Genomic DNA, 17,126 nt, shown 5'->3' with positions numbered 1-17,126 from the left:
TCACAGATCAGTGCTGTCGCTCTCTATACACAGTTCACGCGATTGCAAAGTGAAAGCAAAAAACAAGCACAAATTCAAACGCGACTTCAATATGTCACATATTGACAGTGGCTCACCGATGCCAATGACATAATTACCCAGCTACATTTCCGAAAGAATGCAAAAGCATTGACATATATTTTTCCTTCCTACAATAGCCCGACAGGCAGGGCAGAGATAGCCCTGGGACGTCGGGCTAGCGATATTGCGAGCCCTGTATCTGATTGAGGAATCACTCATCTTTGGAAAAGAGTTTATTACAGAGAAATGGCTCTTTCCAAAATAAAAGCTATACTATCCGCTTCTTCTGGGCTATATTCTCAGCAGCATATTAAACATATCAGGTCCCCATAAGGAGAATCATGTGCTAACGGCTGTCTAAATGACTTGGGTAAAGTTTGTAGCATGTGTGCTTGTTGTTTTTGTCTGCTTCCACTTGTCTTTGCACTAGGATGATGTCGGCATAAATGTGCAGTCATATTTGTTGTGTTCCCACTAGTGTTTTCAGGTTAATCTCGTTGAAATGACGTTAACGCCACAACACGGCAAATCTCCGTTAACTAGCTACCGCCGATCGCCCCGTGCATGGGGCTGGACGGCCAACACGTTAACGAGCTAACTGCGCTAACACACTAGCTCCCACCCATGTAACTGAGCATTGCGTGGCACATCCAACATACTGCTTTACTTTAGTCCATGACGCGCTTACCTTCAGGGTCATACGTCACATGAAAACCAAAATAGTTCCAAACGCCAGATCTGAATGAGGGTGGGGGAGGTTCAATTTGCCATGTTGCAAGGAGAGCTTAACTTCTGTCTCGCTAGCTTGCCCTGCGCTCTTCCTTCTGACAATGCTGTCTGTGTTGAGCGCTCAGTGGATCTGCGCTCAACAGTGCAGCCTAGGCGGAGTAGTCGAACGCAGATTCACTGAGCGCTCAACACAGACAGCATCGTCAGAAGGAAAGTTGATAAAATAAATTACAATTTTGTATTGTTCGATACATATGCGTACCGAACCGAAAGCACTGTATCGAACGGTTCAATATCGATACGAGTATCGTTGCACCCCTATTGTCCAGGATCTGCTCTCCTTGTTGGTCATGAGCTAATCCACAGTCTACAAGACATGCGACTGATAGAATTGGTGGTGCAATGTAGCGTGAGAAGATGAGCTGTTTGTGGGAAGCAAGCTGGGACTAAACAAAGAAGACGAGATGTACTTGAAAGTAAACGGCTACAAAGGAGCGAGGAAGTTGTTGTCATGGCAGACTGCAAGAGGAAGAGTCCGCTTCCCCCATCATCTAACAGGCTTTTCCAGATTCCTTCCAATATTGTGCCGGTTTCTGTCAGTAATACTGCACAGCTTATCGGTGGAGATGTTGAGGGGTGCTTTGATCATATCCACACTTTCATGTACAGCAAAAACTTGCTAGAGATATAAGATATTATCAATGAGGTTGTTCAGTCTCAAAATGGTGTGATCCTACTTACTGAGTCAAGTGTAAATGTAGAGTCACTTTTCACACCCGTCACTGCCACGTCAAGGAGAAGGCATCTGACCGTGTCACTCTTGGTATCCTGTTGGGGGTGTGGTTTTGTTGGCTTCATTAAGCAGCAAACTCCAGGTCACACTCGGGAGGTTTGCAAGCTGGAGGTGAATCAAATGGGATGAGAGTTAGCATCTCAAATTCTGAGGTCATGGTATCCCAGGTGGACCATTTGAGGTTTTGTTCATGAGTGAAGAGAGAGATGAGCACAAGATTGACAAACTGAAATGGCAAAATATAGGCCGAGGAGCTTGGCATTTGTGAATAAGTCAGAGTGGAGCCTCTATTCCTCCACATTGAAAGGAGTCAGTTAAGGTGGTTTGGGCATCTGACAAGGACGCCTCCAAGGTGCCTCCTATTTGAGTTGTTTTAATCATGTTATGCTGCAAGGAAGCCCTGGGGCACACCCAGGATATGCTGAAGAGCGTACATCTCTCGGCTGGCTTGGAAATGCCTTGGAGGTAGCCAGTGAGAGGGAAGTCTGAACCTGCTGAACCTGGATCTAGTTTTTGCCTTGGCATCTGCCAGACCCACTCTATGCTTGACTTGTCAATAGTAGTAGTGCTAGTAGGCAATAGCAGTTTTGTTTGTACAGCACCAATCCTGTACATATAAATAAGTTGACAAGTTCACAGACTATTTTGCAGGTGTCTCCAATAATTATTTAAAGTTAGTCACTGTAATCTTATTTCTGCTATCTCTGCCATATTTCTGCAGGGTTTCCCCCTACACAAATGTGCTTTTATCAAAGTGCAAATCAGCATTACTGTAATCCTGTCAACATATGTGGAAAAAAATTAACAAATTAAATGCTGGTTGGTGTTTATATTATTTGAGTTTATATTCCACTTTATTCGGATTTTGGTAATGTGAAAGATTAACTCCAAGATGCACTTTCTGTACATTTGGAACACATGAATGTGAATAAAGAAAGACTTGGCAGAGGCGAGAGATGAAAACACACTATCCACTTTACCTGTTCTTTTCAGGGAAACATGTGATTTATTGGTAGGTATCATAATAGAAGCCTGTTAGAATTTGATGGCAGAGACATCAAGCATTCTGTGAAATCACAGAAGTGTGTGTACCTGTCAATTACAGCCAGTAGAAGTGTCATAGCCTTAAATGGTTAAAGCGTTTTTCCTTACGCTTTGGGCCAATTCTAAGACAACTAAAAAAAAAAACCTGCAAAGGACAAGGCTGTGACTGGAGTATGTCTAAGAGCAGTGTTAGCCTCTCTGTCTCCACTCTCTCTTATTTTTAGGCATGAAGAGACAGCAAGGTGTCACAGTCTGGCGGTGTCAGACTGTATTAATTGTGAAGAGTGGACCCAAAATGCAGACACGAAGGAACTTGGACCAAAGCTTGAGTATTAACAAAAAGCGAGCCGTTTAACAAGGCTGGTAAAAGGGTACAAAGAAAAGGCAAGGCAAACTGAAGTAAACTAACATCAACCTAAACTGGGAGAATTAAATAAATTAAATAAACAACAAGGAAAAACCTAGACATGAAACTTGGAAACATGACATGGCAACCTTGGAGTGAACAACAGACGACCTGACAAGGAATGAACAGAAACACACAGACTAAATACACACAAGGGTGATTGGGGGAAGTGGAAACACATGGGGAAAGAGCTGGCACTGGTCTGACATAACGAGACAAAGGAAGCAAAGCTGACTACACTGACATAGGACACAGACTTTCAAAATATAACAGGAAACATGTGACGCAGACAAGACAATATAAACTTGACAACATAAGACACGCAGCATGAAACACAAAGGGCAAAGGGAGAGGGAAACTTAAATACAGTGGTAGAAGACACAAAGGGAAACTAATAAACAACTTAGCTACCCTAAAGAACTCAAACATATCATCCAAATAAACTAAAACTCAAAACGCTGGGTCAACAGACCCAGGAAGGTGACAGCAAGGGCCACTTTTGGACTACTGTCTAAAAACAAAGCAGCAGATCAGACTGTGCTGCTGAACTGGCTCATGAGTTATTTAACATATTCAGCTTCTCGCTATCTCTGTGCTCTGCAGCTTACTGCCTCAAAGAATCCATTAACATACATGTGACCCTGCATTAATGACTTCAAACCAACAGTTCTAACATCTGTGGTCACTGAGTCATTCAAGGATCACACTTGCATACCTGAAAACCTGATCAGCTCCGCTAATGGACCCCTAAAAGTGTGTATACAGGGCCAACAGACCTGCTTATGATGCAGTGACTCATCACAGTGCTGAAACTTGGAGTTATCTGTTTATATACATTTCCTTTGTGGACTTTTACCACCTGAAATCCCGTTAAGCTTCCATAATAATCACTGGACATGTATATTGACCCTCTACATCATAGGTGTCAAACTCTGGCCCGCCATACCAAATTACTATCAGAGCTGGCCTACTGGTATTATACAGCTAATATATATATTGTTTAGTATTAAGCTTTGCTGTTCCATATTCAGTTTTTAAGCAAAACGTGTTTGAGTCCATAAGAAAAGATTCATTCTTATATCTGGAGGAATAAATATATTTCAACAAATATTAACGTTAGCCCGCGACGTTGTTCCAGTTTTGAATTTTGGCCCACTGTGTATTTGAGTTTGACACCCCTGCTCTACATCATGAAAAGTATAAACAGCATCTTAGTAACTTTAGGGCACATTATTAAAAACAGCTCTGATTAAAAAAAAAAGTGACATATGCTGCTGGTAAGTATATTTTTTCTCTGAGGGAGTCTAAAAATTACCCTCTGTAATATTCTTAATTAACAAAGCCACAAGCTTCTTGTGGTTCTTGTTTTTGCTTTAAATGCATTTAAATAGTATTTCTACATCTCAACAGTGTTTTCTCATTCTAATTGCAATATTTCAACTTTGCTCCCAGCTGTGGAAAGATAGGAGCTGTGCAGTCATAAGTTTGGGTATGCCTGTTAGTTCAAGGGTTATTCAGACTTTTTAATTTAGTACCCACATGGTAGAGCAGCACTAAAGACTTGAAAGCTATGTGCCCTATACGCCTGCTGTTCAAATGCTGTTTCTATTTCTGATATTCGGATAATCAGGAGATTGCTGACTTAGATGGAGGGCAGCTGAATGAAGGCCCAGTATGACATAAAGATCATTTTGACCTGTGAATCATGCAGCGCTACTGCAGTACAGCGTGAGAATAAACATATGGAGTTCGATGTAACAGGTTCTCTTTAAACAACGCAGAATGTTTTTGGATTGCCTAAAATAGCCACCATGTGACAATGTCTCAACCAGTTTTATGAGACTGTGACTTGTATTTACTTTCAGTTAACAAGTGAGTTCAGTGGTACTGCTGGCATACAGTGGCATATAACCAGCAGTGAGACGTGGCAGGTGTGTGAAGTTCCGGTTTTTCAGTGGAGAGGGGGAAATGACTCACTTGGAAATAAGTGACATAATATTTTTATATTGTGAACTCTGGTAAATTAGTTTTCCACTGATTGACCTGTGCTGCTACTGGTTCTAAGGTTTACTGCATTTTGTGGGTTTAGTCAGTTGCATCACGTTGTATGTTACATAAACTGTCATGGAGGCTTCTTCAGTTTAAAGGAGAAAGAATACTCTTTCAAGGATGTCAGTGCTCAAATTTTGGACCAAGGTGGCAATCTATGACCACTGTGAATGATCATAGTTGAACAGAGTTGGTGACTTCTGACACCTACAGTGCAGTTTTGAGATCTGTTTCCAGGCATTTCAACCCTTACTCACATCTACCTCGGGTGACCTCGGTAGCGAAAATGATTGTCGAATGAGGCAAGTTTCCTAATGAGGCTGTACACTTTGGCCCTAGTGACAGTAAAACCTCGGCTCGTGTGATGAACCACCTCCAGAGAGTGTCCTTGTCTGGGAAGACTCGGGGTTTTTATGTTTGTCTTCCTTTTCCTCTCACTTGATTTTTTAGTTTTCTTTCTCCACACAGGCGAAGTGGTGGGAAAATGCTTCCATGGGTCATCAGGCGTGGCCCTCTCTCTGATTCCTTGTTCTGAGTCTCCTCATCATCCAGAGTATTTAATGGCTGGAAGTATGGCAGATCTTCGTCAGATCGTTACACCTCCCATGGTGGTAATTAGGCTATCCATGTTTGCTTTCCATCCGAGTTATTTACATTTATTAATTTCATTTCTCCCTCTGCCTTTTTGGAGTTAACTCCGTGAACCTGATTTCTTACTTACCTGTATCCCCTCCAAGTTTCACTCAAGACCCCAGCCACACTCATAGCCATGCTCCATGCTGCTCGCCTTGCCTCTCTGGGTGCCTGCTTGCTGTTCCATCAGACCATCCACAATTCACATCTCAAAAATCTGAAGTAAAACTTATTTATCTTACCTTCACTCTAAAGACAAAAGATTCTTAAGAGAATCAGAACAGCTTAGTGATTTGTCCAATAAACCTTTTAAAACTGTGAGTTAAGACTGTGTTTTGAGTCTGTCCCCTGCATTAATAAGATGGGGGGATAATCCTCACAACAGTTATCGCTCTGGCTCATGGATGAAAGGTGAAATGCCTTGGTGAACCTTAAGAAGTTGCCATCTTTTCAAGCACTAATAAAATTAGTGCAAAGGTAGAATTTGTCCTGGCACTCATTAGCCATGATGAAATAGGCACTTATTCAGGAAGCTATTTTGAGACATTATCTAAATTAACTTTAATTTCAGTGGTCAAAAGAAAATGGAAACACATGTACAGACTACCCAGTAAAACCTGATTTAAAAAAATATAATATTAAATGCAGACTTTGCCCAAAATATAGTTTTAAACTTTTTTTTTACCTCGTATGTCTCTACTGCTACTCATGACCTCATCTTTAAATAACCACAGTCTGTCTGTGTCATTGTTACCACAATGCTGCACAATAGCCAGTAAGACCTGTACTTACTGTCCCACGCACGTTTGAATTCGTTCCATAAGTCTTTACTCACACCCCTTCAGTGGTACTCGCTAAATGCTGAAGAATCAGAATCAGAATACTTTATTAATCCCGAAGGAAATTAGGGGAAGTACAAATACTGCAACTTTATTGACATCTGTATGCACGAGAGTGATGACAAGAAAATAAGGATGCTTGCAGAGTCTGCAAGTGGCACCATGGGATGACTTTACTTTCACTGATAAATCCTCCGGAAGGACTAGCAGGCAGCAGTAGATGAAAAGTGAACTGACTGATGGCATATTTTATTGTATTAAACTGCCTGTAAGATTTTATTAGTCAAAAACTGAAGGTGTTTGAACACTATTTCAGAAGGTCTCAGTCCACATTAATGATACTAAAATGGCTTATTTATCCAAAAATCTAGAAAGTTACTGTGGCAAAAAAACAATATTAATGCATCGCAGAGTAAAAAAAGCTAAGAAAGGTAAACAAATTACACTGAAGATGTAGTTTGGGAGTAAGAAGACCTTTTTGCCTCACAGCAAGGTCTTAGGTTCAAATCCAGTTTGCATGGTACTGTGCACTTGCTGCTTACACAGTTGGAGCTGGAGAAACTGGAGAGTGGGGTTTAGCTTAATTAGCAATTCTAAATTGGCCGTAGGTGTGAATGTGAGTGTGAATGGTTGCATGTCTCTGTGTTAGCCCTGGCAGATTGGTGTACCTCTCATCTCGCCCTATGACAGCGGGGAAAGGCTTCAACTGAATTGGATAAGGGGAAGGATGGTGTAATTGGGTAAAAGATCATTTTTTGAAAAAGCGATTAAACAAACCGAAATTTAAATATGACAAAATGAAGAGCTTGGGTCTAAAATGAATACAGGCATTATTGTGTGAGATGGTAAAGATTTTCTCTATGTATCCTAGTGGCAGTGGAGCTGAAGCATAAATTAGAGAAAGTGTTCAGTTGTATGTCCAGTAAGTGGTGCAGAGGATCCATTAGTTATGCCATAACTCCTGGGTATACAGCACATTTAAGCTCTGCTTAACCACAGTAGTTAAAAAGAGCCTTTAAAATATGCAAAGACAAAAGACAGTTGATTGGTATTTTAAGACGTAACAGTCAGCAAGTGTGGAAAAAGTCAGTTATGAAAGTTTCTTTGGGTGTGGTCCGGAAAAACATCAAATAGAAGGGAGTCATATTAGAGATACGAATACCAACAATTACCTCTGCTGCAGAGAATGACTTCATCAGAGCTACCAGGCTCAGAAATTGCCAATCACCACAGAGTAGAGCGCACATAAATACTTCCCAGAGTTTAATTAGCAGGCACATCCAAACGTATGGTGTTCAGAGGCGATTGTACAAATCAGGCCTTCATTGTTGAATTGCTGCACAGAAACCAGCACCGGGGGAGAACAGGACAATTATAACTGCTCGGTCTGAGAAACACGAACAACTTTAGTTTGATGAGCCAAAATTAGAGATTTGCTCCCAGCTGGCATGTCTTTATGAAACACATTGAATCTCCATAATATGGGTCCCAAGATAAAGCAAGAAGGATGAGATCCTTATTTTGAGTGGGATTGTATTTGTGTTTGCAGCAGCTTAATGAGCCAAACCATCTCTGTACACTTTGCAAGGACTTTTTGACCAAGAGGCAGCGTGACTGCCTAACTTGACCAAAATAAAACTTTAATTCAAGGAGGGAAAAAAAAGTGTATTTCAACAGTTATGTCATGCTTTTTGTTGTGGAGAAGGCACAGTATCTGGCCAGTATTTTTAATCTTATTGAACTGAAGTGAACAAAAAGCTTTTGTTTCCTTCCCTTTTCACTTGCTCTCCTGACTAATCTGTGTATCAGGGACATTTTGCCTCCTCACTCACACATCTGCTCATCGCTAAATACACACCGAGACCTTCCTCTTGTGACATTTTATTATCTTACGTTCCACACTGTAGTTGGCTTGTGGCACAAACAAAAACAGCCAGAGGCTGAGAAACAGCAGTTGGCTATACTGCAATACTACGCTGTTTTCGACTAGTTGGAGCCACGCTTGTAAAAAAACATACTCTAATCTTTCTTTCTACTTCCCTGGGCACAGACTGGTGATTGATATTGATCTGAAGTGTATGCATTTGCACTGACTTTGATCTGTGTGTGGTGATTCTCAGGTGATTTTGCATCCTTTGAGGCCTCGCATGTCTCCTACACAAGGTGGTGTTTGGGTCGCCGTCATCTGGATAATGGCCAGCTGCTTCTCCCTCCCACATGCAATCTACCAAAAACTCCTGACCTTTACATACAGGTAAAATGATTCACAGTCATTATGTAGAGGCACAATTCAGTGAGGTTAGCTATGGAGATGGAGGTTCTCTACTTTATGTACTGATGGATGTGGAACAGGTTTGCTCTGTGTCAGATTTAAAGGGAAAAAAATCCGAAAAAGAAATATTGGCCTGATTTAAAAAGAACGAACTTAGTCACAAGAGTTACAGAAAGTAGGCGAAAACAGTGGCCAAAAGTCGACACAACAAAGTCAAAGAAGCAAAATGAAAACTGGAATGCTCAACTTGGTAGCACAAAAGCAGTCTGGCAAATTGGAAGAGCTACACAGGAGTTATATCTACAAAGGAGACTGATTAGCTAATTGAGAACAAGTCATGCGTTCCCAGAGTTCAGAATTCAAATTTCTGTGCAAGCAGAAATTAATCGTATACAAAGAATTTCTTTTTTATCTCTTAGTATTTTACTCTGTGAAAATGTATTCATCTGTGCACTTTCCCTTTTCACCCAGTTTTAGGCTCTTATCAAATTTTTATATGCATTTTACACACAGTGTGGTTGCTTTTAACAAAAAGCATCAAATTCCACTGGGCTTTGAGTTACATACTAGTGAGAATCAGAGCAAACACAGATGAAGATTTGCCCTTAAATACACCAAAGACTTTGTGGTTGTGAGCCTTCTGTGGGGTGTGAAGCAAGATCACGGCTGAGTTCTTAATGAATTCATTAACTGGTGTGACCAGTTTTTCCTCCAAATTAATGTGGATAAAACCAAAGAAATGTTTGCAGATATTTGTCAGAGGTCCCTTCCCCATGCACTCATGTCTGATTAAAGGGGAGGAAGTGGCTTAAGTATTACTAATATATGCACTTGTATCCTATATTTCCTGCTCTGATGAATGTTTATCCTGATGAAAGTCATACACAATATGATGAATAACTCTTTGGTTTAAAAAAACATCAGGTAACAATGAAAAGTGAAGAGCTAGAATAACTTTAAAATAACTATGAACTAATAAACTCAGTGGATCAGAGACAAATGTTGTTGTTTTTTAATTCATACTTCTCTATGAAATAACAATAGCCAATGATTATTAATATACAGTACTGGGTAAAGGCTCGAGCTGCACCACCAGTCAGACTTTCTTGTAAATTTAAAGTGGTTTAGCTCTCCAGGCTTTCTGAAGGTCCGTCAGAGTTTTTATTTGGATATTGGCAAGGCAAGTTTATTTATATAGCACAATTCAACAGCAAGGTGATTCAAAGTGCTTTACAGAGACATTAAATAACAAAAACAAATAAAAAATTATTATTATTATTATTTTTATTCAAATGCAGCTGAGAACAGGTGAGTCTTCAACCTGGATTTAAATAAGCTGAGTGTTTCAGCTGATCTGAGGCTTTCTGGGAGTTTGTTCCAGATATATGGAGCATAAAAGCTGAATGCAGCTTCTCTGTGTCTGGTTCTGACTCCGGCTGATTTTTCACTCATTTTCAGTCCAGTCCTTGTACCTGACCATTTTCAGAGGAATGTTTGTACTTGTTACTTAACACGGTACTATGTATCATTCAAACATATAAAGGAACCTTACTCAACAGATGACCCAGAAGTGTATCTATACATGAGAGACATTAAGAACAAAGAACCAATTTTCAATTGTAATTTTAGGAACTTTATTTTATTTTAACCAGCACCCTGTCACAAAAGTGCATCATGTGTTTTATTTTCTTTAATTGAATTTGTTAAAAATGGCAAAAATAATAATATTTGATAGACATAAACTACTATTTTTGAACTAGTAATGTGATTCATGGTGTGTCCTTAAAAAGATGTGGAAACTGGATGAGAGTTTAAAAAAAAAGTGGCAGGCCTAAAAAAACCATCTACAGCAGATGAGTGTCAAGTCCTTAAAAATAGGAAAATCTCTAACAAAGACCTGCTGCTTTACTGTTCATGACCTGAGAGATGCATGTGTCCCTTTCAGTTTCACTGAAGTTCATTGAAACCTCATAAGAAAATGGAAGGGTGGCTGTCAAGAAGCCATTCTTGCTGAAAGGATAAGGGTGATTTGGCATGTCACATTACACCAGACCTGCACTGAAAATCAAGAAATCCAATCAGAAATTTTGGGTTCGAATTGATGACTTATAGAAAAACACTGTAAGTCATGGATTGGCCTCTCCAGAGCCCAGGCATCCACATTATTGAAGCAGGCTGGGATCATGGTGACAGAACAGCCAACATCCAAAGAGGTGTTTTGAATGTCCTTCAAGAAGCCCGGAGAACTATTCCTGAAGACTACTTATTTAAATGAGAAAAACCTTGCCCAGAGAGTTCAGGCTGGGTTAATGAAAGGTGGTCGTACAGTCAATCATTGACTTAGAAGCTGGTTAGAATATTACAGCTTCAAGGTTTTTGTTTTGCCATATATAATCTGTATTTCCATTTATGTTTGCACATGTTGATAAATCATTGTACTTATTTCCCATTTTTCCTGACAAAATATAAAGATTTCTGCACAGTACTGTAGTATTTTCTGTCTTCTGTCTTTCTCCTGACAGTAAGGAGAAAGAGCGAAGCCTGTGTGTCCCAGACTTCCCAGAGCCGTCAGATGTCTATTGGCAGTACATTGACCTGTTGACCTTCATATTGCTTTACTTGCTGCCCCTCCTCATCATCACTGCCTCCTACACCATAGTGGCCCGTAGACTGTGGCGCCACAATGCCATCGGTGACACCACAACAGCTCAGCATGCCACGCAGAGAAGGAAGCGCCGGAGAACACTGGCGATGCTGCTTCTGGTGGTCGGAGTGTTTGCCGTTTGCTGGTTTCCCCTCAACTGCTATGTGGTGCTGCTGTCCAGCCAGGCCATCCATTCTTCTAATGCCCTTTACTTCTGCTTTCACTGGCTAGCTATGAGCTCCACCTGCTACAACCCTTTCATCTACTGCTGTCTGAACCCCACTTTCCGTCAGGAGCTCCAGCTCCTCGTTGACAGGTGCAGGAAGAGACGACGGGCAGTGGTCGGCTTGGATCCGGAGCTTCGCCCTGCAGTACCTCACGCTCCATGTCACAGAACTGCCTGGCCCGACAACCAGGACTCCTCGAGGCCAAGGAACGTTTGGTCACACCCGGTCCAAGCTTCCTCACAGCAGAGTCACCCTTCTTCAAGTCAGTCCCACAACCTGAAAGATGCACATGTGCTTTTCACTGCCCGGCAGGCGCTCACAGGGAGGACCGACATCCTCTCAGTGGAGCCCATTGTGGCTGTGAGCTGACTGGAGACAATCCTGGACTGAACTGAGTTGTTTAACCTCTTAAGCCCCAAGCCTAACTGATGTCCTGCCTTTTGAGGTTAAATCTCTTCTAGGGCTTCATCAAATAGGGCAGAACATTTGGTAATCTCAGATCTGTAAGTCTGGGCCAGTAATTTCAAAAGCAGCAGGGTGTGGAGTGGCTTTTGTGGTGACTGTGAATTGCTGAAAGATGTGACTTTTTCTCCCCTGAAGCTTATAAAGCAACCGCTCCACGTTCACACATGCTTTTTCTCTTTTCACGCCAGTTTTTTATTTGATTTCCCTTCCTGATGTTTGTTAAAAACAATGTCCCCGAGCCTTGACAAATGGATAAAGCATTCATCATGTTACTTAAACATCTTTTTATATTGTATTGTGATGGAAAAAAAACAAGAAAACCTTCACAGACTGGCTGGCAGGGTAGCAATGAAGTTCAGTCTCTGTGAAAAAAAAAATCCAATGTTCAAGTTTAACAGGATCAGTTGCTGTAAGATATGTCTTAACAACCTTGGTTTACCATTCAGGACACAAGGATGGATTCTCAGAGGGAAACTGAACCCACCTTAGCGTGAAAATATCGTCATATTTATCCGCAGACCACCTGAAATCCATCCTGCTGCAGTATTTTTCCTTGGTTTTCCTTTGATTTGCTGTCATCTAGCCAGAGGATTTGTAGAATATGCACAGAGGGGGAAAAAAGAAACAATTTCTATCTTTCTTACACCCGAAATTGAATTAATCCAAAAGTGATTTTGGGTTGTGAGAGGTGAAAACATTAAAAACAAACTATCAAAGATCTAAATAGCACTGTGACATGACGAGAAATTGATGTTATGTTTGTCTCATGCATACACAGGTCAAAACAGGAAATGAAAAAAACTATCATTAATAACCTTTTGATTGATTTCTTGTATTTTCAAACTAGAAGACTTCTCATCCCATATTTTTTTTCTTTCATATTCACTGCAATGCTCCAGTAGACACCGCACAGTGTGAGGCTGATGATGACCATGATTAAATCCATCTCATGCAGCAGGAGGTGTATTCAATGTAGGTGGGGGGTCGGGGTGGGGTGGGGACAAATAATGATGAAATTGGCAGCGACGCGGTGACCAGAGACCATGGGCGAATTGAAGCGATGGCTGGGAAACAACTGTAACAGTTAATGCTGACAAAGCCTTGTAGAAACTGAAGGATGCCACAGACTGATGAGAAGGGATGCATGCACGCGAGGGTTATCTGTCCACTAGACACCAACTGTCTATTTGGACAGAAAGCAGGGGGGGCGCAAACATGGACATTGTGGCATCACTTTTTGTTGGCATTTTTCATGCTTTTCGTATAAAAAAATGTTGTGCAATAGGGTGACAGTTGTGAACAGCACAAGCAAAACACTTTGCAGGATTTTGTTAATGCTACTTAGGGTTCATCTGTGTTTTCTTACATGTGTGTGTTCTTATCTGTCTGTCTTTGCTTCTCTTTCTCTTGGTTTATTCAATCTCCCGTCTTTTTGTTAATGGGTTCTTTCCCGTTGCTTTTACTTTGTCTTTTCCTCACCTTTGTTGTTCCTCGGTTCCAATACCTCATATATAAGCGTTTCAATCAGGTCGAGGTCTGGAACACAAACAAATCATTTGTGTGTACGAAACGCTCTCCTGGAACAAATGGTAACAATTTCAGACATTTTCTTTGCTCATTTACACGTTATAATAAATATATTATCAAGTTAGCTTTACTTTGCTCCATGGTTTATCTCAGTGACTGCAATGCTCCCAGGTCCTGTGGTTGCAGAAGAAGCCTAAAACGTTACTCTTCTAGTTGTTATGCTGTGTTTGGCTTTCTCCAAACATGGTGCTGCACATCATAGTCAAACATCTCCACGTTGGTCTCATCTATCCAAAGACATTGTTCCACGGGTTTTATGGTTTGTTCAGATGCAACTTTGTAAACCTAAGCTGTGCTGTCATGTTCATTTTAGAGAGAAGAGGGTTTTTCTTTAAAAGTCTTTTTCTGATTGCACTACCAACGTGAGATGTAGCTCTTGTTTTTGTTTTTTCCTTAAGCATTGCACTGTCTGACCTCACCTGAATCCTCAAGAAAAACAAATTGCCAAAACTGCTGCTTTAATAAAGATGATCACACTTGCTAGCGATGCCTGGCTGCTCTTACCCTTCTAATTCCTATTGAAGCAGTGAGGCTGTACTTAATTTTTCACAGCACTGCATAGAGTCCTGTGAACACACAGATAACTGTATCAGCATATCAGCAAGTTTTGGCACAAGATGGAAAACACACAGCCAGTTTACATGATAATGGGCATTCCTAATTGGTCACACTGATCATTTGTTTACAGGAGTCATGTAAACAAAAGTAGGTCCAGTGGATCGTATGCTAAAATAGCTAACAAAAAAGCACTGGACAGCCTTTGGTTAGTATTTAGAGAATTGGATCAGCTCTTTTTATAGATGGCATTTAGATGTTTTCGGGCCACTACACTCAGGAAGCAAAAGTGACCATTCAAATGCAACCACAGCCTCTCCCTCGTTCTTTTCTGTGGTTCCTGACTTCATTTCTCTCCTGTGATTCTTACCTGTTTTTTTTCTGTTCCCTTTAGTTTTTCCTCCTTTGGTTGTGTTTTGGATTTATTTTTAACTTGATTTTATCTTGATGTGTTTTTGTGTCAGCTGTCTTCTTTAAAGCTTGCCATTTTCCCTGCCAATATTTATACCCACTTTTGTCTATACAAGAAATCTCCTTCATTTTGTATTGCTTACATGTTTAAGTCAACATATGCACTGAAATTGTGAAAAAAGAGAAAGAAATCACTTGCTAATCTCAGGTAGACAGGTAGAAAGTATGGAGACTAGGTTAAAAGACACCAATAATCTCAGTGATGTACATTCAAAGACAGTCATACAATCTGAAAAACTCACATCGACCTTGAATATTCTCAATGTTGTATTGAACTTAAAAAAAAAAAACCCATATACTTACTTTCTGATGCATTCAAAGCCATAATTCACGTCTGCACCTTTGGTAGGTATTAGCGTTACTCTGGCAATGAAAGGAGGCAAACTGTGTACATAAATTATAATATGTGGTGGTCACGCATCCTCACCAGCTGTTCAGCTTTGTATTTAGATTCATCGTCTCCTATTAAACATAATCTCCATCATCTACACGCACGCTGAGAGCATGTTATTGCAGCACCACAACGTTGCATAGACATTTTGTGCTATGTTGTCATGGTGATCACAGGTGAAACCAAGTATTTTGAGGGAGATTATATGTGTCATGCTTTCAGCTTTGAATGGTATAACATTGTGCACCAGCGTTGCTGAGTGAAACGGTTTAGGAGACTTCAGTGTTACTCTCGGGAACTCTGAGACTCTGTCTGATGTGACATTTCGGCGTCAGCACAGGCGGCCGCAAAACCTTTGTGTTCAGCGTTAACATAAATATCGTGCTCCCTCGTTTTTTTAATGTTCCAGTAGGTGAAAATAGTAACGTGTGCACAGTTGCATGATGGGTGTTATTGTATGCAAAAGAAAAACGGCGGCCTGTTGCTTGATTCGAATGAGCTTTGTTGTGGTTTGTTTGCTGCCTTGCGGGCAGAAATGTACAGTGGCTTGCAAAAGTATTCGGCCCCCTTGAACTTTTCCGCATTTTGTCACATTAAAGCCACAAACATGAATCAGTTTTATTGGAATTCCACGTGAAAGACCAACACAAAGTGGTGTACACGTGAGAAGTGGAACGAAAATCATACATGATTCCAAACATTTTTTTTTTTACAAATAACTGCAAAGTGGGGTGTGTGTAATTATTCAGCCCCCTGAGTCAATACTTTGTAGAAACAACTTTTGCTGCAATTACAGCTGCCAGTCTTTTAGGGTATGTCTCTACCAGCTTTGCACATCTAGAGACTGAAATTCTTGCCCATTCTTCTTTGCAAAACAGCTCCAGCTCAGTCAGATTAGATGGACAGCGTTTGCGAACAGCAGTTTTCAGATCTTGCCACAGATTCTCGATTGGATTTAGATCTGGACTTTGACTGGGCCATTCTAACACATGGACATGTTTTGTTTTAAACCATTCCCTCGTTGCCCTGGCTTTATGTTTAGGGTCGTTGTCCTGCTGGAAGGTGAACCTCCGCCCCAGTCTCAAGTCTTTTGCAGACTCCAAGAGGTTTTCTTCCAAGATTGCTCTGTATTTGGCTCCATCCACCGTCCCATCAACTCTGACCAGCTTCCCTGTCCCTGCTGAAGAGAAGCACCCCCAGAGCATGATGCTGCCACCACCATATTTGACAGTGGGGATGGTGTGTTCAGAGTGATGTGCAGTGTTAGTTTTCTGCCACACATAGCGTTTTGCATTTTGGCCAAAAAGTTCCATTTTGGTCTCATCTGACCAGAGCACCTTCTTCCACATGTTTGCTGTGTCCCCCACATGGCTTGTGGCAAACTGCAAACGGGACTTCTTATGGTTTTCTGTTAACAATGACTTTCTTCTTGCCACTCTTCCATAAAGGCCAACTTTGTGCAGCGCACGACTAATCGCTGTCCTATGGACAGATTCCCCCACCTGAGCTGTAGATCTCTGCAGCTCGTCCAGAGTCACCATGGGCCTCTTGGCTGCATTTCTGATCAGCGCTCTCCTTGTTCGGCCTGTGAGTTTAGGTGGACGGCCTTGTCGTGGTAGGTTTACAGTTGTGCCATACTCCTTCCATTTCTGAATGATCGCTTGAACAGTGCTCTGTGGGATGTTCAAGGCTTGGGAAATCTTTTTGTAGCCTAAGCCTGCTTTAAATTTCTTAATAACTTTATCCCTGACCTGTCTGGTGTGTTCTTTGGACTTTATGGTGTTGTTGCTCCTAATATTCTCTTAGACAACCTCTGAGGCCGTCACAGAGCAGCTGTATTTGTACTGACATTAGATTACACACAGGTGCACTCTATTTAGTCATTAGCACTCATCAGGCAATGTGTATGGGCAACTGACTGCACTCAGACCAAAGGGGGCTGAATAATTACGCACACCCCA

The 17,126-nt window shown here is 41.1% G+C and overlaps 1 protein-coding gene across 1 annotated transcript in view; it reads left to right on the top strand.

The window, feature by feature from the left end:
- Positions 1-12,127, top strand: part of gpr83 (G protein-coupled receptor 83) — a 33,432-nt gene extending 21,305 nt beyond the window's left edge. The window contains exons 3-4 of the mRNA XM_085278656.1: positions 8,674-8,807; positions 11,348-12,127. Coding sequence (XP_085134782.1) covers positions 8,674-8,807; positions 11,348-12,065 — 852 coding nt within the window. The 3' untranslated portion in view covers positions 12,066-12,127. The remainder of the gene's footprint in view (positions 1-8,673; positions 8,808-11,347) is intronic.
- Positions 12,128-17,126: the final 4,999 nt, after the last annotated feature.

Source organism: Mchenga conophoros, linkage group LG6 (assembly GCF_057382185.1).
Source record: "Mchenga conophoros isolate Kocher_MC1m ecotype Shallow Benthic linkage group LG6, M_conophoros_male_GT1.1, whole genome shotgun sequence".
In the NCBI taxonomy this organism is placed as follows: domain Eukaryota; kingdom Metazoa; phylum Chordata; class Actinopteri; order Cichliformes; family Cichlidae; genus Mchenga; species Mchenga conophoros.
Note: the sequence above shows the minus strand (reverse complement) of the source record. Positions and strands in the feature narration are given on the sequence as shown.